The 24,451-nt window shown below is 37.7% G+C and overlaps 1 protein-coding gene across 1 annotated transcript in view; it reads left to right on the top strand.

The window, feature by feature from the left end:
- Positions 1–10,731: 10,731 nt before the first annotated feature.
- Positions 10,732–24,451, top strand: part of RFX6 (regulatory factor X, 6) — a 71,597-nt gene continuing 57,877 nt past the window's right edge. Inside the window, exons 1-4 of the mRNA XM_006879007.1 lie at positions 10,732–10,939; positions 11,219–11,378; positions 16,414–16,537; positions 18,761–18,822. Coding sequence (XP_006879069.1) covers positions 10,732–10,939; positions 11,219–11,378; positions 16,414–16,537; positions 18,761–18,822 — 554 coding nt within the window. The remainder of the gene's footprint in view (positions 10,940–11,218; positions 11,379–16,413; positions 16,538–18,760; positions 18,823–24,451) is intronic.

Genomic DNA, 24,451 nt, shown 5'->3' with positions numbered 1-24,451 from the left:
CCTCCTTCTCCAGCAAAGCATCTGGTGGATTTGAAGACCCTCCTAATTCTGCTGCAAATGATCTAACTTCAAGAAGCACTCTTTCAATTCTTGATTAGGAATAACCAATCATTTCTTACCTCAGTGTAATCTTTACTTATATATTATGTTATTCTATTTTTATTTATTCCCTCTTGGAACCTTGAAACAGTGTGTTATGGAAAGGGTAGTGTTTACTCAGCTCCTCTATTTGATTAATGGTTCCGTAAAGATAATACATTGGTTCAAAAGCTATCAAGAAGAATGAAGGATGAGGAATAAATGCATTGTACACACAGTTTTAGAATGACTGCCTGGAATTAGTAGGTATAGCCAGCCATTTCACAGGTGACACTTAACAAAACTGGTGATGTAAATAAAACTAATTTTGTTTACCATTGACAAAATTATAAAAGTTCTGGAAAATGTCCTTGATTTTAATATTACATTAAAAAGCAATGTATTTCACCAAAACTACTAATGATTATTATCAAGTTATAAAATATGGCAAGGTGATTATAATTAGTGTGTTCACAAGCCAGTTTTATAAAGCACAAAACATTGAGAAATTAAGAGGAAAAAATAAGTCACAATTGTAAATACTCTTTGGTCAGGGATTCTAAGTACGGTGAACATGTGTAGAATGTATTTCACAACTGAGCAATGATTTAGGAAAGTATATTGACAGGAAAAATATTTAAAGCCATCTGCTTTATAGAAGGAAGAAGGACAATCTCCTCTTACACAATTTACAGGCTCTGAATTTCCACTGGAGATCACTTATGAGTTGATTCCAACTCAATAGCAATGGGTTGAGTTGATTTCCTGTAAGACATTCAGGACAATTGTCTGACAAATATTGCTTTGCCTTTCAAGTTAGATGGCCTAATTTCTTCTATATGATCCATGGAAAAATTTATTGTTATAATATATTTAATTTAGATTCAGCCTAGAGAGGGTTAAACCAGGCTGCTCCTTGGAGGCAAGGATTCTGGGGCTTCGCCTGACATACTTTGGACATGTTGTAAGGAGAGACAGGTCTTTGGAGAAGGACATCATGCTGGGCAGAGTGGAGGTACAGCGCAGGACCCTCTATGAGGTGGATTGATTCAGTGACTGGGGTAATCGGGATGGATGTGTTAGAGGCAATGAGATTGGCACAGGATAAAGCAGGGTTTAGGGCTGTTATAGGGTCGCTATGAGTCGCAAACGACTCGACGGCACATAACAATAACAACAACAACAACAACAACATCCTATTATATTAATATTTCAACTGAAAATTATTTTTTGTGGCTTTGCGTAGTTCTGTTAAATTAACTTTGATTTGGCATGAAGTAATCTCTTGTTTTCATCATAAAAAGCTTACATTTTATAACTAAATGTTTCACAAAATAGCATATTTTGTTACACACATTATTTAATAATTTATGGAAAAAATAGTCACTTTAGTCACAATGTCATGGTGAAAGAGGTGGTATTTTACTATAACTAAAGAAATTCCACCTCACAGATGCCTAACTAACGACCATGGTCTGGGACTCATACTGAATGTCTTCGCGTCTTCATGCTCAGATCATGTCTCTGTGTGGATAGATATTTTTCAGAGAAACACTTGGAAGTAGAAAAATAAGTCATGTGTGAAAAATTACATATAACCTGTAGCCAGAAATTTAAGAGACATGCTTCAGAGTGTACTAGTGCACCCCATAGAGTTGCTGAGAAGTCTTGTAAGCTCCACTCATAGTGACCATATGATTGGACAGCCAACCAAAATCCTGCCCAATTCTGCTGCATTGTCACAGTCTCTTAATTTCATTGTTGCTGTTACTGTGTCAGTCCTCCTCACTGAGGGTCTTCTTCTACACTGACATGCTACTTGACCAAGCATACTGTTCTTTTCTAGGGACTGGCTTCATGGGACAGGCCAAAGGGATGCAGGATTATGTTTCAGTATCTTTTCTTCTAAGATTTCTTGCTGTACTTCCTTCAAGACAGATTTTTCTATTCTTCTAGCATTTCATAGTATCCTCAAGCTTGTTTAGTGTCCTAATAAGTGATCAATTCTGGAGAATGTACCATGTACACTTGAGAGGAAAATAAATTAACTTTTAACTGGTTACAGTACCCTGAATACATTCACAGGTCGATTGGCTGATTGTAGAGTTTAAGTCTCCTTCATCTTGGCTGATTGTAGAGTTTAAGTCTCCTGCATCTTTGTTAAATTTCTTTCAAGTTGATCCATCCTTGGTTGAGAGTGGTGTGTTAAAGTCTCCTACCTGTAAAATTCTGTAAAATGCTTGTTCATCAGATACTGTTCTAAAGATGAACATTCAAATTAAGACAGACAAGGAAGGATTGGCCATCAACTTTCCAAATAACAGACCTTTGAAAAACCTGTATACAATAGAGTCAGCAGAACAAATAGGTCTGTCTTGGAGTGGGTGGCTAAGTTTCTCCTTGGAAGCAGAGATTTTTGAGTCTCTGTCTCACACACTTTGGGCAAGTGGCCGGGAGATCCTTGGATAGGGACATCATGCTTGGAAGGGTGGAGGGAAAGCACAGAAGAGGGAGACCCCAGATGAGATAGACTTGACATGGTAACTGGGGCAGTGGGATTAGGAATGGTGGAGTGAGTGAGACTGGCTCAGGATAGGGCAGGGTTCAGAGCTATTATTCATAAGGTTGTTATGAATTGCAGGTGACTCAACGGCCCATAACAACAGCATTCATGCAAGATTTTTTTTGTATTCTTAATTTTATCTATTGCAGTTGAACACCAGAGGTAACTTGTATTTTCTTTTTTTTATAGCATGTGAAATTTTGAAATTAAGATCACTCACAGATTTTTAAATTTGTATTGAGTCTAATCTATGTCTGTTATTGCACATAAAAATTAGACTGACATTATTTTTTATCCTATAGTCTTATTTGCTTGATGAAAATGATGAAATATTTGTTATTGTTATGTGTTGTGGAGTTAATTCAATTTATAGACCCAGTCAACAGTACATGTGAACTGAGCCTGCATCATTCTCACAATTTTTAATACTCTCAAGCCCATTATCACAGTTACTGTGTCAGTCCGTCTTGTTGAGTGTCATCTTTTTTCTTCCTTCCACCTTCCCTACATGGTATCTTCTTCCAAGGACAGGACCCTCCTAACAATATGACCAAATTATGTAAGATGAAGTTTCACCATAGTTTCCTCTAAGGAGCACCCTGGATGTACAACTTCTAAGACAGATTTATTTGATCTCTAGACTCTCTTGTAATTTTGTTACTTAGATATCATATATTTATTTGTTGGAAGCAGGAGTGGCATCCTCTTCCTAACCAACACGTCTCCAGACACTCTATGAACTTTGATAAAGGTCCATAGTTATAGAAAGGCTTTAGGCCTTTCGTTCATAGGGTCTTTATGAGTGTTGCTTGACTAGAAGGCAAACAACAACAACAACAACCACTACTGTGATGTGGTTTCTTTCTTTCTTCAGGTATTAACATACCACTGTTTTATGTGTTTTGCAGATCTATCATTTGGTGTGTAGTTGTTGACCAAGATTATGTCTTCTTGATATAGTGTGCCATTAACCATTATACAGTGCCCTTCCTTACCTTTTCTGGTGGTTTTCATCCTAAAGTCTATTTTATCAGACTAGTTGGTATTGCCAGTCCTCTGCTTTTTTTTGTGGGTACTATTTGCTTGGAATATTTTCCCCCACCCTTTGATTTTTAGTCTATCATTTTTTCTCATTTCTCAGATGTGTCTCTTGTAGGTAAATATTGATGGGCTTTGTTTTTTATCCATTCTACTACTCTTTTACTCTTGATTGGTTTATTTAATCCATTCCCATTAAGTGTAATTATGGACAGTCCAAATTTTATTCATACCATTTTGCTGTGTTTCCTTTTCTGTTGTTTCTGGTTATTAGGTTCTATCAACTTGCCTTTGGCGTCTCTGTGTGGAGGATTTCCCTTAGAATTTCTTGTAGAGTTGATCTTGTTTCCACAATAATTCCTTAAGTTCCTGCTTTTCTGCAAATAACTTTAATTCTCCTTTATATTTGATGGACAGCTTTTCGGGGCACAGACTTCTCAGCTGGAAATTGTTTTCTTTCAATCTTCTGTAAATGCCATCCCATTGTCTTGGTCACATGATTTTTTTTTTCTGAGAAATCATAACTTAATCTAATTTTATTCTTTTTAAGTGACTTGCTTTTTCTCATGCTTTTAGTATTTTGTCCTTATCTAATTTTGGAGAATGTGGCTATGGTATGCCTTGATGTTTTTCTTTTGGGGTCTAGTTAGTTTAGGGTTCACTGAGCTACATGAATGTGGATTTCTTCATTCTTCATGATACCTGGGAAGTTGTCTTCTAGTACCTCTTCCACAATTTTCTCAGTGTTTTCCCTGCCCCACCTTATGTTCTGGAATTAAAATAATTTACATCTTTCCTTTTGATGTTATCTCACATAATTCTAATGTTTTCGTCTTTTGTTTCCATCTCCTTTCTTTTTCTTCTATTATGTTCCCATTAAGATTCATGTCTTCCAGCTTATGGACTCTCTGTTCTATCTCTTCTATTCTGCTTTCCCCCCCTCTAGCATGATGGAAACTTCTACCTTTTCAGTCTTGACATGCTGGAATGCATTTTATGAATTTCTGTTATTTCCAATACTGTGTTGGCTGCACCCTCACTGACTTGTGATAATTTTTAAAGTTCTTGTACCTCTTTGTATATAGTTTCAATTATTTCTTTCATCTTTTGTAATTTCTTCCATAGTTGTTCATGTTCCCCTGACTTGATATGTTTCTTCTGATTCTCTGTCTCTGAAATATTCACTTTATTTATAGTTTGATTCTTTCTTCCATTATTTGTACCTTCTTTTGTAGTTGTTCATATGACTCCGTGATTTCTTCTTCTTTCCTGTCTTTGGGGTAATCATTGAGTCTCTAATAAGATACGATTTTTTAGGAGACTCTTATTTTGATTTTTCACTCTATTTGAAGCTGCCTGCAGCTTTTTTGACATTATGTGAAGTTTTTCTTGGTATGTGTTAGGCTATTTTTCTTATTTCTGTGTAGATTATTGAGTGTTCTTTATCTTTATCGATTAATTGTATAAAGTGTTCCAGCTATGGTGGTAGGCAATTTGCTCTGTTGGAAATCCTTTCTGGGCCTGTGGAGTGGAAAGTTTGCCTTTCCTTCAGATCCTCTGGTCTGTAGTGCAGCCCTGTGAAAATTTCCTTATAGTAGCCCCCTCTTCTGAAGTTTATTGTTTGGTTTGCAGAGTGGCATGATCACTTTCCCAACCTGGAACAGTTTCTGTCCAGGGGGTGGTCGGCAGCTCCCCCACTGAGCACTTGAACGTCCTGGCTTTAGTAGTGAGTCTCTTGCCTGATTGTACCAATCTACCTTGTTGAAGACCTTCCTCTCTTTCTCTGAATCTCTACCTTTCCCAGAAAGATGTCTTTTTACAAGATCTGACTCTTCTGAAAAAAAAAAAAAAATTCCCCAAGTATATGTCTTCCTTGCCTTTAAGGAGCACGCTTGTTGTACATCTTCCATGACTAATTTGTTTGTTCCTTTGGCAGTTCATGTAATATTCAACATTCTTAGTTAATACCACAATACAAAACCATCAATTATTCTCCAGTCATACCTTTTCATTGTCCAACTTTCAGATGCATGATGAAGCAGTTTAAAATTTCATGGCTTGGATCAATGTGAACACTCTTTAAACAGATATCCTTCTTTTTCAGCATTTTGGAGAGGTCCTTGAGAAAATTTTTCCAATACAGCAAATCTTTTTACTTCTTGACTGCTGTGACCATAGGTATTGAATATAGATCAAAGTAAAATGAAATAATTGACAACTTCAATCTTCCTCCACCTATCCACATATTGTCTATTGGTCCAGTTGTGAGAATTTTTTCTTGATGTCAAGATTTAACTCAGATTGAAGGCTATAATCTCATCTTCGTTAGCATGCAATTCAAGTCTTCTTCATTTTCATCAAACAAGGTTGTGTCATAATGCAGGTTGTTGATGAGTCTTCAGTCCTGATGCCATATTTTTCTTCATGTAGTCCAGCTTCTTTACTTATTTGCTCAGTATACAGACTGAATATGTGTGGAGAAAGGATGCAACACTGACATCTACCTTTCCTGATTTTAGTCCATGCATTGTCATTGTTGTTGTTAGGGGCTGTTGTTAGTTGGTGTTAGAGTCAAATATGACTCATATGAACTCATGTGATCCTATGAACACCAGATCTGAACCCTGTCCTACCCGGTGCCATTCTCATAATTCTGACACACTTGAGCCAATTGCTGTAGTCACAGTGTCAGTTCACTCATTGAGGGTCTTCCTCTCTTTCATTGACCCTCTCCACCTTTCAACCATAATGTACCTCTCCAAGGAATAGCTTCTCCTAGAAATAAGTTCAAAGTGTGTGAGTTGGAGCTTCACCATCTTTGTAACACTTTGGTTGCACTTTGCGCTGGACATATTTGTTCTTTGTATAGTCCATAGCATATTCAATACTCTTCTCCAACACCGTGACACAATGATATCAATTATTCTGTCATCTTTATTCAATGTCCAGCTCTCATATACTTAGCAAATAACAGAAAAAAACCACGGCCTGGATCAGGTGCGCCTTAGCCTTCAAATTGGCATCAATGCCCCTCAGTAATTTGGAGAGATCCCTGACAGCACATTTGCCCAATTCAATATGTCTCCCAATCTCCTGACTGCGGGTTTCCAGGTTGTTGATGTGGAACTAAGTATAATTAAATCATTGACAATTTCAATTTTTTACTTTCTCTACCATGATGTTGTTTATTGGTCCATTGGTGAGGATTTTTGTCTTCTTGATGTTGAGATGCAATTCATATTGAAGGCTTGTAATAGTTGATCATATTCAGCAAGCATTTAGGTATAACTTAACTTGAGCACCTTAAGTGTTCTGGAATTCTCATTCTTCCCAGTATTACTCTATTTTTTTTATGATCGACACAGTGAAATTCCTTTGCATAGGCAATAAATCACAAGCAAACATTTTTCTGATATTTTCTGATTTTAACTAAGGTCCCCTTGACATCTGCAATGATATCATTTGTGCCTCTTCTAAATCTAGTTTGAATTTCTGGAAATTCCATGTCAATGTACAGTCCCAGCTACTTTTCCATAATTTTCAGCCAGATTTTACTTGCATGTGATATTAATTATTACTGTTCAGTAATGATACAATATTGCATGCTGAAACTGATGAGGACCTTAAGCCTTTACTGCAGAAGGTCAAGGACTGCAGTCTTCAATATGGATTGCATCTCAACATCAAAAAGACAAAAGCTTAACATCAAGAAAACAAAGATTCTCACCACTGGGCCAAGTGGCAGCATCAAGATAGACAGAGAAGAGATTGAGATTTTTAACAGTTTAGCTTTCTTGGCTCCATCAACACTCTTGGCACCAACAGCAAGGAAACAAAAAGACAACTTGTACTTGGAAATTCTGCTGTCAGGGACCTCTTCAGAGTACCAGGGAGCAATGATTTCACTGTAGAGACTAAAGTGTACCCAGTCCAAGCCATGGTCTTCACAATTACTTGCTATGCATAAGAGAGTTGGACAACAAAAAACGATGATAGAAGAAAGATCAATTTCTTTGAGTTGGTGCTGGAGAAGATTATTTAACATACCATAGGCTACCAATAGGATAAATATCTGTCCTGAAGACAGTGAATCCAGACTGCTCCTTGGAGGCAAGGATTTTGAAGCCCAATATCATATACTTTGGGCATGTGACCAGGAAGGACCAGTCCCTGGAGAAGATCATGATGTTTGGAAAGGTGGAGGGACAGCACAGGATAGGAGGACCCCAGATGAGATTAATTGACACAGTAATTGGGGTAATGGGGATAGGTGTGTCAGAGAAACACTTGGTTGGCTCAGGACAGAGCAGACTTCAGAGCTATTGAACATAGGATTGTTATGAGTTGCAAGCAACTTGATGGCACATAACAACAACAAAAATAAGGACAAGGGAATTTCTGTACATAAAGGTAAACTTCTAGGAGTGATACAGAGAGTAAGTTCACATGTATAAGGTACTAAAGTAGCTCCGTTTCCTTTCCCTATTTATGTGATGTCTCTAGTCAGGAAAGGAGCCTTAGTGAGATATTACTTATGATATGGGGCTGCTAACCAAAAATTTGGCATTTTAAGGCTACTGAATGGTATGGTGGAGAAAGATGGGAAGTCTTCCCTGTAAAGACTTCAGCTTCAGCAACAGGTGGAGGGTCTATATGAATTGGAATCAACTCAACAGCAAAGGGTTTGGTTTATTCTGGAAAATATCGTTGTTTTTAAACATGCAAGAATCTCCTCTTATTTATCAAATTAAAGCAATGTCATAAGACATTTTGACATGGGAACTATTAAACTGCATGCTATTTTTTTTAATGTATGATGAGAGATTTTATGCTTACATATATCTCTTGATAAAATATCTGTTTATCCCCACTACCATCAAATGCAGTTCCTCACATAACACTTCATGGTGTTTCTGATACTGTAAATCTTTTTAGCAGGAGACTGTTCATCTTTCATCCCATGACGTGGCTGATGAACTCAAACTACCAATTTTTAACAACCAGTCATGTTACATACTATGCCCTCAGGGCTCCTAGGGTATATAGAAAAGGACCTCCATATTTACCTACCTACCCAGCACCTTATGACTTGTTAATATACAGTATTATAACATACAGTATTAGTCTCTTGAGCACAAATTTATCATACCAAATCACAAATGGCAGTTTAGTATTACCAGACTACTCAGTACTTTACATCTCAGTAGTTGGTTTCACTGCTTCCATAAGTTTGAGGAAGATAAATATGAAGTCTTCATTCTCCTTTTAACATTTGTTAGAATTCATGAGTGAAATAATTTTCCCTGACATTTTTTAGGTAGAAGAAATTATTATAATTTTTACTAACATAATTTTTTCACTTGTAAAATTGTTCAAATTTTCTGTTTCTGAAAGTAAGTGCAAAGGACTTTATATGTCCTTTTGTCAGGTATGGTTTACTTTTAAAAGTTAAAAAAAATTGTTCACTAAGGGCCTTATATGATTATGTTTGCATTTCCGTTAATCAATTCAATTGGATAATGGCCAAGTATTCACTTAGTGTCTATATGACTTACATACACGGCATCTACCTGAGTGGAAATCAAATGGTTAATATTTTTAAAACTGAAGAGAAGAATCTTGGAAATTTGCCAGACTTTTTTCTTCTGGTTTTGTGATATAAATAGCTGGAGTATTCTATGTATACTCAGTTAACCACCTGGACTCTCATTACAGATGAATCCAAGGAAGAACATTCTAGATTTTGATACTGTAGCACTAAGTCCTGTGTACTAGAAAAGCTTGTTGTAAGAAACTTTTGTCTCAGAGGTGAAGTGTTGCTGGAGGAACCAGGTAAGGAGGAAGCAGACAACAGAGTAGTTAAGCACCCAATGAGTTGTACTAAAAAATAGGGGAAATTCACATACACTAGAATACTTTTTTACTATAATACTCCTCCCAATAATTTACGCTTAGTCACTCACCACTTTGAATCCCATTCCGTTTTTGCAGATTAAGTTTCAATGTGATCTGGTTTAACGTTAAATTCAAATTCAAGGGTGATTTCACCCAAACGGGCAAGACAAAGTGTCAAAATGAAGCAGGGTGAGACAAAGCAGGATTCTTGCTTTTCCTGGAAAACCGCTAGACCTATTAAAAAACACACACATCTTATTTGAAAAAGAATGGAAGGGAGAGATATTGGGGCAGTCAGGCAACACAAACCCCAAGTTTCTGTCCACTGTTCCCACTTAAACAGAGTACAAGTTATGATAATCAACAATACATGACTCTTGCCATTATACATTGGAAAATTTCTGTGATTTCAGTTTTCATTTCAGCAAGCATTCATTGGAGTATAGGCATAATCAGGAACCAAAGGAAACTTTCCCTTTAAGCCCTGGGGAGTCAAGACCCACCCCCCAGAGCTTCTGGGCTCTGGAGCCCCAGCTCATTGGTGGTGGGGGCAGGGCGATTTGGACATGTGTGATATATGCTGTCTGTCCTCAAGATAGAGGTAAGAGGCTTCTGGAGCCCCAGGATTAATATGGAGAGAAAACAAATCAGTTTATGAGCCTGGGCTCTCTGCTCCCGCTGCTGGGGTCACAGTCAAAAGAGACAGGGTCTCTTCATAACAGAAATTAGAGCAACCACTTTTCTTCCTGAGAGTGAAGTTTTCTGGGTAAAGGGGCTTTGGGTATGCAAAGTGTCATAGGCCAATTGCCAAGAAGAGAAGGAAGGAAGGTGGAAAGGAAAGGACTCCAGGAAATGGATCTCCACTGCTTGGGGCGTGCAGGGGTCTCAGGTGGGGAAGTAAAGGGTGAGGTGAGCATCTTCGGTGGCCACTGGCGGTAGACAGGTGGAGTGAGGCCGGCTCAGGCCTGGGCGCTCACGGCGCACTCCTCCACCTCCTTTCCTCTCTGGACGCCCGGGGCAGGGAAAGCTCTGGTCTCCTCCCTGTCCCGCCGCACCGGTTCCCGCCCCGCCCCGCCCCGCCCCGCCTGGCCACGGGGCTCCCGGCTCCCAGGAGAGCTGGCCCAGCCGAGGTGCGGAGATCTCTGGAGTCCAGGAGGATGGCCAAGGTCCCGGAGCTGGAAGACTCCTTCCTGCAGACACCCCAAGAGTCCCCCAAGATCCAGGAGTGCTGTGTGCAGCTGCTGGGCAAGGGCTTGCTCGCCTACCCCGAGGACAGGGCGTACCTGGCGGCCGAGGTGGAGTCAGGAGGCCCGCTGCGCAACGACAAAGCGGACGAACGCGAGCGGCCAGTGGGAGTGAAATCAGGTGAGTGCGCGCTCGCCGTGGGGATGTGAGCGGCCACCGAGCGCCCAAAGAAGGGAGACTAATAAGAAAAAGAAGCACGCTGCAAACACACAAAGATGCAGAATGTCTGTCCATATTTTAGTATTTTCCTGAGAAAATGTTTGTCAAATAGTTTGGATTTTGCAGAGCTGCCTCCACTTTGCTTGCTCAATTTACGTGACTCAAAGACATAGTTAGAGGCTTCTTAATTGAGTCTATATTCCCTTTAAATAAAAAATCCTCTTTTCAATTTGCGGTCAGAAATGCCCTTAAGCAACGGTACCTTTTCCTCTGAAGAAGAAGATGGGGATGGCCAAGACAGCAAAGCCAAAGAAGGCGACTCACAGCATCTCTCTCAGAAGAAAACGGTCACTCAGATTATGAAGGATAAAAAGAGGCAGACCCAGCTCACGCTGCAGTGGTAAGGTTCAGCGCCGGGAGCACGTCCAGCACGTGTTGAGCTTTAAAAGCTAGTAAACTTCTCAGCTGCTTTTCACAGTTTGCTTCTCCCTCAAACTTTTCTGAAGTTTTAAAGACCAACCAGAGATAATCCAGTATTTCTCGAAGCTGCACGTTTGGTGTAGAGACAGACGCTTGTAATGTGTAATGCAAATAGAAAGTGCGCAACTCTGCTCGTAATTGACTAAGATCACAGACTGAAAATACAAGTTATAATGTTTTTTTATCATAACTTTCTTTGCTTAGCGCATGTCATAATTTTAGTGCTTATATGGTCGATATTTGGCAGCTTGTGTGTTTCTAAAACAAGATATTTTTTAAAAACTCTAAAGGAGGGTTGATCTTAACTTTAATTTTGTCAGTTATTATAAGAGGGAAAATTAAAAATAGTGCATTGGCAATTAGGAATACTTTTGAAATAGAAGGAATAAAAACTACCTGATCAGGTAAAATATCACTATTAACTAAATAAATGTTCAGTTATTTTACAGCACATGTCAGACATAACGTAGTGGAATATCATAAACTGGATTTTATGGTAAATTGCTAACAACCATGAACATCAATTGTCTCGATTCTTAGAGAACATTTAAAACTATCGATTTAAAGTTAATTTTGGAATTAACATACAACACTAATCTTTCCTTCAATGTCTTAAGAAGAAACAAGACTATAAATTCCCTCCATTTCCGAAGAATAAAAAAGAAATCAATATCATGGCTTGGATATTTACCCTTTAGTCATAATCTATATCTGTGTGAAATATGATCTAAATATTAGAAAATAGAATAGAAAAAAACAGCACCTAAAAAATAGTTATTAATTAAATAATGGGTAGCAAATGATATATAATTGATTTTTAAAGATTTTATACTTAGAGAGGTAAGTAGATGGAACTATTAAAATAATTAGGACACAACTCCTAATTAGATAATTAGGATATAAGTGTTTTTATTTCAGATGTATTATGAAGGTATTTCAAACGCTCACCCTTACTTTTTCATTGGAAGCTGAGTGGCAAGAACCTTTAGTTTTATTTTGTTAATATGCTCACAGTAAGACCAAATTAAAAAATGCTATACTTAAAAATCCCGTGTTTAGGACTAAATCTTTTGAAGACAAAGACAACTACCTCTACAATACCAAAAGAGCCAAGAGAAAAGTGAATATTATGTGCATGCTGTTAAAATACAATTTTTAAAGAGCAGACTGTTTCTTAGTGATACTACTTGAAATAATAAGATTCTGCATTTTTATTTGAATTTTCTATACTCTTAAGAACATATATTAAACACTAAAAAGCACACAGGTAAATATTTGTATATTTGTTTGCATCTCTTTAGGTAGTAAACTATCATTGGCATGTTAATTAAAATTGAAAAACAATGAAAAATTTGATTGATTAACCCAAATTTTTGCTATCAGATATTTGTTTGGCTTTATGTATACAAATGAAACTTAGGTTTTGACATACTAATTCTTACTGTTTTTAGCCTTTTTTTTCCCCTAAAGAAAAATAGTTAATATTTCAATTACTCAGGGAACATTTATACAGTTTTTATCTTTTGCATGGTAAAAATGGCAAGTCTGACATTTTGCAAGTTCCACTTGATTTTTATATGAGTGTGTGCTCTGCATTGCATTGTTTCTGTATTCTAATTCATTTTATTCTACTATATATCGTCTTTGGAGCAGGAGTGGCATCCACTTCCTAAACAACAAGCTTCTGGAAACTCGATGAAATTTAGTAAATGTCAATAGTTGTAGAGGGGCTTCAGGCCTTTTGTTCATAGGGGTCACTATGAATCGTGCTTGATTTGAAGGCAATCAACAACATCAACAACAACGTATATAATCTATAATTTTAAGTAAAAAAAAGTCTACTGTATTTTATGAAGATTGAGAATAGAATCTGGAAGTTCTGATTTTGAGATTTTTCTGAGTTTTAGAAAGATGGGACATAGATCCTAGACATTCTGATTTCTAGATTGATTGCTGTTTAGCTACTTGTAAAAAAATATATATGTATTTATATATTTAAAACATTTTAATAAATTACATTGAATGACAGCTGCAGATATGAAGATTAAATGGAATTATCTTTAAATATCCAAAATTTCTATAATGTTAATAACATAGAATTGAAGTTATATGTCATGTTTGGAAGTTATCAATGAAGAATTTCATGTATATTTCCAATATATAGAATACTTTGGATAGTTATAGATCAATTATAGTATATAATCAATTAGATAAATTATAGTATTTACCACAGTGAAAACATTTAGATAATTATAGATCAATTACAGCACATGATCAATTATAGTATTGATCAGTGAAAACATGAAAAATAAGTAATAGTATTGTTTCAGTTTTGAATAAAAGGAACTTGTTGTTGTGTACCGCTGAGTTGGAACCGACACATAGCTGATCTGCAGGCAGATTTTCAGAGGAAGTAATTCCAAGGGATGAGATTGCCCATCCTTCTCCCGCTGAGCAGCTGGTAGCCTCTACCTGCATACCTTCAGGATTGCAGCGCAGCTTCTTGCCCCTATTTTTGTTGTTGTTATTATGTGCCATCGAGTCACCTGTGACTCATAGCGATCCTATGTACAACAGCTCAAAACCCTGCTCTATCCTGTGCCAATTGCACTGTCTCCGACACACCTACACTTAATACCCCAGTAACTGAATCAATCCACCTCATAGAGGGTCTTCCTCTCCCGCACTGTCTTTCCACGCTCCCAAGCATGACTTCCTTCTCCAAAGATTGCTCCCTCCTTGCAACATGTCCGAAGTATGTCAGACAAAGCTTCAGAATCCTTGCCTCATAGGAATAACCTGGTTTAATCCTCTCTAGGACGAACCTGCTCATTTTCTTAGCAGTCCATAGTATATTCAATACTCTTCAGTACCACAGCTCAAAGGCATCAATTCTCCTATCATCTTCCAGCTCTCTGACACATAGCAAGTGCTTGGCCTGTATCAGGCGCACCTTAGTCTCCAGACTAACATCATTACTCTTCAGTACTTTAGAGAGGTCTCTAACAGCAGACTTTTTCCCATTGCAATATTGTTGTTGTTAAGTGCCGTCGAGTTGTAGGTGACTCATAGCAACCCTATGAATGAAGGTCCTTGACACTTGCGTGTGTGACTTTCATCCTTTCTCCAGGTTCATAGGGTTTCTGGAGGCAATCTATTTAGAGAAGTGGATGCCACTCCTGCTTCCAAGCTTGTTTCAACCAAAGAGTATCACCAAACACTGTCCACCATGGGTAATCGTTATTTCTTTTGACACTATCAGTGTCACAGTGTTTAGCTTTACAGCAACCACAAGTCACCTCTGTACAGCAAGTGGACACACCAGGTCTATAGAACCTTGAAGACTGTTTGAACAAAAACAATTAAAAACATCCCATTGCAATATGTCTTTTAATTTCCTCGATGCTGGTGCCAAGAGTGTTGATTGTGAAGCCACCATCTATCATGATGCTGCCAATTGGCCTAGTGGTGAGAATCTTTGTTTTCTTGATATTGAGCCTCAATCCATACTAAAGACTGAAGTCCTCACATGCAAGCAAGATTCTGCTGAAGAGTATCCAAAAATGAGTAGAACATCACTCTGTTGGAACAGACTGGGTGGGTTTAGAAGGCGTCATGGTACTAGCGATATTGTAGCTAATGTTAGATTGATATTGGCTGAAAGCAGGGAGTGAGTACCAGAGGAGTGTCTAGCTGTGTTTCATTGATTATGCAAAGGCGTTTGACTGTGTGGATCACTACAAACTGTGGCTATCTCTGAGAAGAATAGGAATCCCAGAACACTTGATCATGCCAACGTGAAATCTATACTTGGACCAAGACGCAGTCATCGGAACAGAGCAAGGAAACACTACATGGTTCAAAATTAGGAAGGGTATACACCAAGGATGTGTCCTGACTCCATACCTTTTCAGTCTATATGCAGAACAGATTATCCGGGAGGCTGGCTTGTATGAGGAGAAATGTGGGGTCTGATTGGAGGTAGATTCATCAACAATCTGTGTTATGCAAATGACACAACCCTGCTTGCTGAAACTGAGGAGGACCTGAAGCACTTGCTAAAGAAGGTCAAGGACTGCAGCCTTCAATATGGATTGAGGCTCTTGCCACTAGGCCATCATAATTTGTAATGAGTGCACTATTAATAATTAATTTCCCTAAGTAGTTGAGGCACAGTCTTTTTGTGAACAAAAATAAGAGACTGTAGGCATTTGATAACTTAAACGTTTGGCAGCTCTTTTACCTTGAGGATGGTGAGTTCCTTAGAGCCACTATCTTTGTTTTTATCCTTAGTAGTTCTGTGCCATAGAGCAAACCATGAGGAAGAGTGAGGATTTTTACTGCAGTGAGACCTAATTTGGAATACAGTCCGTGCAGAAGTGATTTTATGTTAGCTGTGGTACTATATTTCATTAGTACCAATTAATTCAGATGATTGTAGGTGGTAGAAACAGCGAAGCCCTTTACCCATAGTTGGAATTCACTCAGAGGCACTTGGAAAGAAAGGCCAGGCGATCTGTGTTTGAATGGTCACACATAGCCTTGCAAACTCTTTGGATTGAAGTTCTACCGTCTGACACATGGGGTCGCTGTAAGCTAGAATCAACTATAGCTTCTTTGGTTTTGGCTTTTTTTGTTTAGCAGAAATTCAAGGTGCTTTCTTGCTGCTATAGCATTTATCCAAGGGTAATAAGGGGTAGGTGTGCCAGAAACAATGAAATTGGCTCAAGATAGAGTGGGGTTTAGATCTGTTGTACATAGGGTCACTATGAGTTGCAGGTGACATGAGGGCACATAACAACAACAATAGTAATACCCAGAACAAAGGAGCTTATTCATGAGCTCATTTATATAGTGTCTGTATTCACAGGAGGTACTATAACAATAGGGAAAGACAAAAGGAAGAAAAAAATACAACAAGAAATGGTTAAACTTTGTTTCCTTTTTTTTCTTAGGCTTGAAGAGAATTATATTGTATGTGAAGGAGTTTGCTTACCACGGTGCATCCTTTATGCACATTATTTAGATTTTTGCAGGAAGGAGAAGTTGGAGCCAGCCTGTGCTGCCACTTTTGGAAAGGTAAACGACATATTCTGGTTATACTGTTTTAAAGCCAAACTCATTTGAGCACTGAAACAAATCCATCCGTGCATGTTCTCCTAGAAAATATTAAGCATCCATTTCACAATAATCAAAGAAATCTCTTAAGAGTTGTGCTTGGAACTGCTCTATTTTGATGCCTTGATTTGGAATATTAGTGCCCTATAAGAAAATGTGACATGACCTTGCCACTGACTTCATTGAAATAGTGTTATTTCCTGTCAAAGGTTAATAAATGGACTCATTTTAGGGTAACTTAAACAATGTTGTTTGTTAATTACTTTGGACTCAGAAGGGACTCCTAACTGAGCCTCCAGCAGTTTTTCAAAGGCAATAAATTGCACAAGGGGAGATTGTTGATCTTTCTTCCTCTGAGATGGCTGGTAGATTCCGACCACATGCCTTCAAAGTGGCAGCCCACCTCCTGTGCTGTTGTTGTATTCCATTGAGTGGGAACCAACCCATAGCTGATTCTCTAATGGGTTTTCAGAGGCAGAAAATCGCATGGGAGGCAATTGCCTAAATTAAACACAGGCAGCTAGTATCTTTTAAATGAAAATTGCTGATTATTGTAAGTAAAAGAGATTTTTAAAACCTATTCTCATTCATTGTCGTGGTGTCAGAATTGACTCATAGTTGAACTCTCATTAGATTTTGAGGCTGTTACATTTTACCAGAAGAGATTGGCATCTCTCTCCTTCAGAGCCCTGGTAGGTTTGAAACTTCAGATAGGCATGCCTTAGTGTAGCTTTCTATGAGCTAATCATCTTAATTTTTCATTTCACTCTGAGTATCTTTATATCTCAAGCTTCCAGAATGTTTAAATGGATTTATTAAATCTCTATTAAAAATACTCCTTTATAGTCAACCTACTGGCATGGTATATATTGTGTTTGGCAGCTAACCTAAAGGTCAGAAGTTCAAATCTACCAATTGCTCTAAGGGAACAATCTAAAGATTTACAGCTTTAAGAAAACCAATGAAGGATAGCTCTGAATCAGAATTGATTCATCCATCAGTGGGTATTTGGTTTATACTATTTGTATACTTGCCTATACTTGTACTTATTGATATGATTTGAGACTCAGGAAGTAATATCAATTTATTCGGTAAGTTTTATTCTTGAGATTCTGAGTTATATTTTGTTGACGGAGAACTTTGAAAAATTATGTAACTTGAGTATAATATCTCATAGCAACTGAAATCTAAATCCAACATGTAGAGGAACTCACTGTCCAGAAAATAATGCCATGGTCCAGATTTCAAAATTTATTAAGAAAACCTATCTGCCCATGGAAGAATATGTGATATGGTTTCTGGAAGTCAAGTAATCTAGGTTTTACCTAGACTGTTAGTACTGTGTTGTGAGACCTTTTGAGAGACCCTTAACTTTTTTGAAACTGGGTTCACTCACTCCAAAAAATGAGGTTGAAATAAGGAGGTTAAGCTTCTAATGCTCATGTTAGCATTACTGTTTTATGGGGATATTTTATAAAAGTAATTCCTGATATTTTGAATAGGGGCTGGTCATGAGACACCTTGAGACTTTAATAAAAACTATTGGTAGAGTCAGTTCCCAGGAAATTAACACACACTTTAAGTTTTCCATGAAGTGTTTGAACATTCATGCATGGATGTCAAAGATCAAGGTTTAAAATTCCTTTTTTTCCCCCTATGGAAGATAGTTGTGTTATTTAATCAGATCCTACTTTTATGAAAACAATTTTTAAATTTTATTTTATACTGGTTTACATATAAAGTTCGGATATTGCTTTTGACACATTTCACCCACTCATTACTGGGAAATTGGAACGGACTCTATCTAGAAGCTTTTTAGAGGCTCAAAATAAAGTGGAAGGAGATTGCTCATCTTTCTTCCGAGGAGCAGCTGATGGATTTGAATCACCTGTTTTTGCGTTGACAGTGCAATTCTTTATCCAACAGGCAGCACATTTAGAGGAAGGTCTATACCAAAGATTTTATACCTTTGTTGAAGAGATTCAGTAAAGCAGAGGAAGCTCTGGGGAAGAAATAGAAATTAACCTTTAGGTGACATTATTATAAAGAAACTAGACTTTCACTAAGTACTTGGAAACTAAGCGAAGGGCAATAGAATTTTCCAAACAGTGATATATTTATTATGAATGGATTGCAGTAGAGTGACATCCTTTCTAACAATGAAAAAACTGACTTTCTTTTCAGACAATTCGCCAAAAATTTCCCCTCTTAACTACACGACGACTTGGAACAAGAGGTCATTCAAAGTAAGACACATTAATGCACATGAATTAAATCAGTCCTTTATACATGATGATTGACACAAATGCAAAAAAAGAGTATAAGATCAGTTGAATAAAAACAGGTATTATCGTTTTGATGAATCAGATATTTATTAACTATAACAACTAAAAAAAAATTGGATTTTTGAGTAATGTTGAAAAAGCAAAAATGTATGCAGAAAAGTCATGATCATAACCCATTATTGTTCCTGCTTAAACACTTGAAATTTTTTGCAGTCATAAAGCCACTACTGAAGGCATCATTTTTATGAAAGGGAATTGTATGTTTAAACATTCCTGAAGAGCAGGATCAAAGCCATGAAGTTGAAGAGCTATGAGTTGAAAGTGACTTAGTGAGGTTCAGGTTGTTAAAATTTTGTTTCCTAGATGATAATTTCTTAATCTCACCTTACTTTCCTTTCAAGAGTATGATGTTTTCTTTGGTCATGTCAATGTAAATATAAACATTACACACACACACACACACACACACACACACACACACACACACACACATCCTACTGCCGTCCATTTGAGTTTCTGTGGCTATAAGTCTTTATAGAGAGAGGTTACCCATCTTTCTTCTGTGGAGTGGCTAATGGAATTGAACCACTGACCTTTCATTTAACAGCCCAACGTACAATGTACTATACCACAAGGGCTCATAAAACATAAACTCCCCTATATCCTGTCTCTTGATATATATATATATAATTTTTTATTTGTGGCAGCTTCTGTAGAATGCTTAATTTATAAATTCTTTCACATTAATTATTCCTCTATGTCAATATCAAGAAAACAACGATTCTCACCACTGGGCGGATTAGTAACATCATGATGGATGGTGAAGAGAATTGAGATTGTTAACAGCTTAAGTTTGCTTGGCTCCACAATCAACACTCTTGGCACCAGCAGCCAGGAAATTGAAAGATGGATTGGGAAAGTCTGTGGTTAGAGGCCTCTCTAAAGTACTGAAGAGCAACAATGTCAGTCTGGAGATTAAGGTGCGCCTGCTACAGGTCATGGTCTTTGCAATTATTTGCTATGCATCAGAGAGCTGGACAATGACTAGCGATGATAGAAGGAAAATTTATGCCTTTGAGCTGTGGTGTTGGAGAAGAGCATTGAATATGTCATGGATTGCTAGGAGAATAAACAAGTTTGTCCTGAAGAGGGCGAAGCCAGGCTACTCCTTAGAGGCAAGGATTCTGAAGTTTCATCTGACATACTTTGGACATGTTGCAAGGCATACTTTGGACATGTCTCCAGTTGCAAGGCATACTTTGGACACGTCTCTAGTCCTTGGAAAGGGATGCTATGCTTGGGAGGGTAGAGGGACAGCGCAGGAGAGGAAGACCCTTGATGAGATGGATTGATTCAGTGACTGGGGTAATGTGGGTAGTAGGTAAGTCAGAGACAATAAGGTTAGCACAGGATAGGGCAGGGTTTAGGGCTATTGTACATAGGGTTGCTATAAGTTGCAGGCGAATTGATGGCACACAATAACAATAACAACACATCTACTATCTCCTTAGTTGCTCTTTACCTTCTGCTATAAGCACAATTTTTCATGCTGGAGTGTTGGGCCCTTTACTCACTGTAACTTCAGCAATAGCCCTATAATTTTGTTTTCTCACTGTTGTTTCTTAAAGGAGTAACTGTTTGCTCAATCTCACTGCTGATCATATCCCCTTCTCCTCGTCAGTTACTTTACTTGGGCAAAACCACAATGCCTTACTTTTACTGTTTATCTTCTGTTGAACTTGTCTCACATTTTAACCTGCTGATAAAATACCCTTTTAAAATAGTTAAATTGATAAAAGTTCCTCAGTGACTTCTCTGTCCCAGTATTATTCAGGGACAGTATTTTGCTCTCTTCCTTCTTCTAATGATCTTTTTTTCTAGTGTGCTTGCTATCTCCTTCTGCCCTGATATCTAGTTCCAGACAAAATGCAATGTGGCACATGTTTTAATAAGAATTTTTTACTACTATCAAGTCTATTCTGACTCACAGTGACCCAATGGGACAGAGTAGAACTTTCTCAAGAAAAGATTACAAGTCTGTAATTGTAACAGATGCTGTCACTCTGTTATCCCTTGGAATTGCTAATGGATTTGATCTGTCAACCTTTATTTGCAGCTGAGGCTTACCCACTGCACCACTGGGGCTTCTTGGTAACCTGTCAAAGGTGTAAAATTAAACAATGAAATTAATTTTATTGTTATGTTTAATTAACCCACTCAAAAACTCAACTCGTTGCTGGCGAGTGGAGCTGACTCATAGCTGGCCCTCCAGAGGGTTTCGGAAGCTGTAAATCTCATGTGGGGACATTGTCTGACATTTTCCCATGGAGTGGCTGATGGACTTGAATGACTGGAGAGGTGTCCCTTTTGGGTCAGCAGCAGAAGTCCTTATGGACTTTGCCACCAGAACACCACCAGCACTCCCTTAACCCAACATAGCTACCATATTATTTTGCCATGTAGTAATAGGTTATTGTTGTTGTTATGTGCCGTTGAGTTGCTTACGACTCATAGCGACCCTATGTACAACAGCCCTAAAACATCACTAATGAGATATTTTACCTTCATTTTTGTGCTAAATTTTTGAGGTCTAGCATGGTTTTTACACTTTATAGTACCTTTTCAATTCATAAGAGCAACATTTGAATTATCCACTGTTTTCTGAGGCCAGTGGCAGTTCTCTTTTTATTCCCTTCTACAGAAGTTTTCCAAGTTGATCTTTTTTTTTTTTTTTTAATATACGTTTACAGAGACTTTGGATTTCCATTCATTCATTGTTGTACTTTTCTCCTTGCCCCCGCCCCCCAATTCGCTTTTCTTTTTGTAAAGTAAAAGAAAAATTCTTTCATTATTATTCAATCCTTCCCCCTAAGTCCACTCTACTATGCTATTTTCATTCTAGACTCCTGTCATAACAATAATATCTAATCATCTTTTAAAGCTCAATTTCAGTCCTATCTCTCTACTGCTTCGTAACTTTCACTGGCTCATACTTTCTACTAATTAAAGACAAGCTTTTCTCACCTCAACATTCAAAGTCCTCCATAATTTTGTCCCAATCTGTTCATATCTTATCATTTGCTCCTCATTTACCAGCATGTAGCATATGTTCTCATTGAATGATTACCCCTAAACCCTGTGATTAACCCTCAACTGCCATTCCCTCCTCCATAGCTTTGAAATTTTAGCCATTTTAAAAGAATGTTTCATCATCTTCCTCTTCTTCTAAGTCTTTTCCTAGGCTCTCAATTTATAGGAGGCCATTTCTTTATAATCTTATGGGACATTATTATCTTAATGTGAAATTGACTTATCTAATGCCCATTACAGATAGCAAGCATTTTGAAGACAGAGATGTGTCTCATTCATTTTCATACACCTTGTCTTATCAGAAATACAGTATTATCACTTAATTCTTATTTAGTTGATTTTAATGCTAACAGAATTGTGACCAAGGATAAAGATTGGCAAACACAAGATTGTCCTTGCCTTCTTACCAAATCAGCTTTGTTTCAAAATTGACTCAGCTTAACTGACTGATTTCTACTGAGTTTTATTCCTCCTGAATTGTGTAGGTGGAGAGGAGATCAGATAGGATTAAAAATAAACAGATAGTAGAGAAAGAGGCAAACTAATGGAGGGAAATCCTCTTCACAGGATCAACAAGAGGGCGGTGGGCAGACTGCAGGGAAAGTCATTTAATCCTGGAAGGAGCCTTTAGGATTACAGATGAATCATTAACCATGCCGATTGTGACACAGCAAGGATCCAGTGTTTAGGTTTATGTAACAATATGTGGTGACTTCAGGCAATTATCGAAAAGCCAGAGATATGTCCAGGAGCTAAGTACATATAAGTCTTTGATTTTGTTTTCCTTTAGTGATATACTATATTATTTTTATTACTTCAAGATCACAGTTTTGGCATTTAACATTATGAGAAAAAAAGACATTTTCCATAGGTAAAATAAATATATTGAAAGGTAGAGTAAGATATAAAATTTCTGTAATTTATAGTGGTAAATATTCTTAGCAACCTGGTGTTCCTCCTTTTATCTTGAAAGATAGTATATCAAAAGACAGCATGACTTGGTGGTTAATAGCATGAGGCTTAAAATTGGAAGCATTTAAGGTTGAATCACACACTGTGTCACTGGATGGCCAAGGATGACTATGACACTGGATGAATTAATTCCGTTTCAAGTCAGTAGATATTTAATAGCTAGATGACTATTGGGAGAGTAAAAATGAATGGAGGGATGAATATGTTTTATAACTTCATTCCCTTAATAATATGAAATGAATCACTGAACCCATGGAGAAATTAGTAATGAAAGTAAAATTATTGAATGCCAAATGCACACTGGCTACCTCTAATTTGTTTAAAACTAGACAAGATATACATGGCTCCACAATCAACACCCTTGGTGCAGCAGCAATGAAATACATTGTGTTGTTGTTGTTATGTGCCGTCAAGTCACCTGTGACTCATAATGACCCTATGTAAAACCACCCTAAACCCTGCTCTGTCGTGTGCCAATCTCACTGTCTCTGACATACCTGCCCCCATTACTCTAGTCACTGAATCAATCTACCTTATAGTGCCTTCCTCTCCTGTGTTGTCCGTCCACCCTCCCAGGCATGACGTCCCTCTCCAAGGACTGGTCCCTCCTTGCAACATGTCCAGAGTATATCATATGAAGCTTCAGAATCCTTGCCTCTAAGGAGCAGCCTAGTTTAACACTCTCTAGGATAAATGTGTTCATTTTCTTAGCAGTCCATGGTATATTCAACATTCTTCTCCAATACCACAGCTCAAAGACATCAATTCTCCTTCTATCCTCCCTAGTCATTGTCCAGCTCTCCGACGCATTACATTGGGCAAATCTGCTGTTAGGAATCTCTGCTTTCAGGAATACAAGATAGGAATTGTTATATTTTCTACATGTTGAAGTTGCACTTCAAAGATTATTGACTTTTGTTGGCATTTAATCAAGAATTATTTGTCTCTAAAGCTTATTCTTGTTTGGGTAGTAAAGATTAACTCTTTTTCATATCAATAAAATAGTTGTTTAATTCATTTTTTTAAGGTTCAAGTTTTGTATCCTTTTCTTAACTGTCGGTGGTTTCTAGTGGGTAAGGGGCTGTGCTGTCAGACCAAAAGCAAGCAATTCCAATCTATGAGCTGCTTCACACAGGCAAGATGGGGAGTTTCCTTCTGTGCAATTCGCAACCTCTGGAAAATCCCTGGAGAGTCAGCTATGCATTGGTTCTGACTCAACAGCACATAACAACAATAGTAATTTCTAACATATATTAAAATGACAGGTTTTTCTTTAAAACTTTAGTGGCATTGTTATTATAGAGCATTTAAAAGTAGTTTGTAATTGTTTAAAGATATCCTGTTGCTGTTGTTATGTGCTATTGAATCACCTGTGATTCATAGAGACCCTATCTACGCTAAGCTAAGCCATTCTCACTATCTCTGACACACCTACCCTAACTACCTCAGTTACAGTGTCAATTCATCTCATCCAGGGTCTCTCTGTCCCTCCACCCTTCCAAGCAAAATGTTCTTCTCCAAGGTCTAG

This window comes from Elephantulus edwardii, unplaced genomic scaffold (genome assembly GCF_000299155.1).
Source record: "Elephantulus edwardii isolate Elephantulus edwardi_28Jun2011 unplaced genomic scaffold, EleEdw1.0 scaffold00002, whole genome shotgun sequence".
In the NCBI taxonomy this organism is placed as follows: domain Eukaryota; kingdom Metazoa; phylum Chordata; class Mammalia; order Macroscelidea; family Macroscelididae; genus Elephantulus; species Elephantulus edwardii.
The sequence above is the reverse complement of the archived record's forward strand: the minus strand, read 5'-3'. Positions and strand labels throughout refer to the sequence as shown.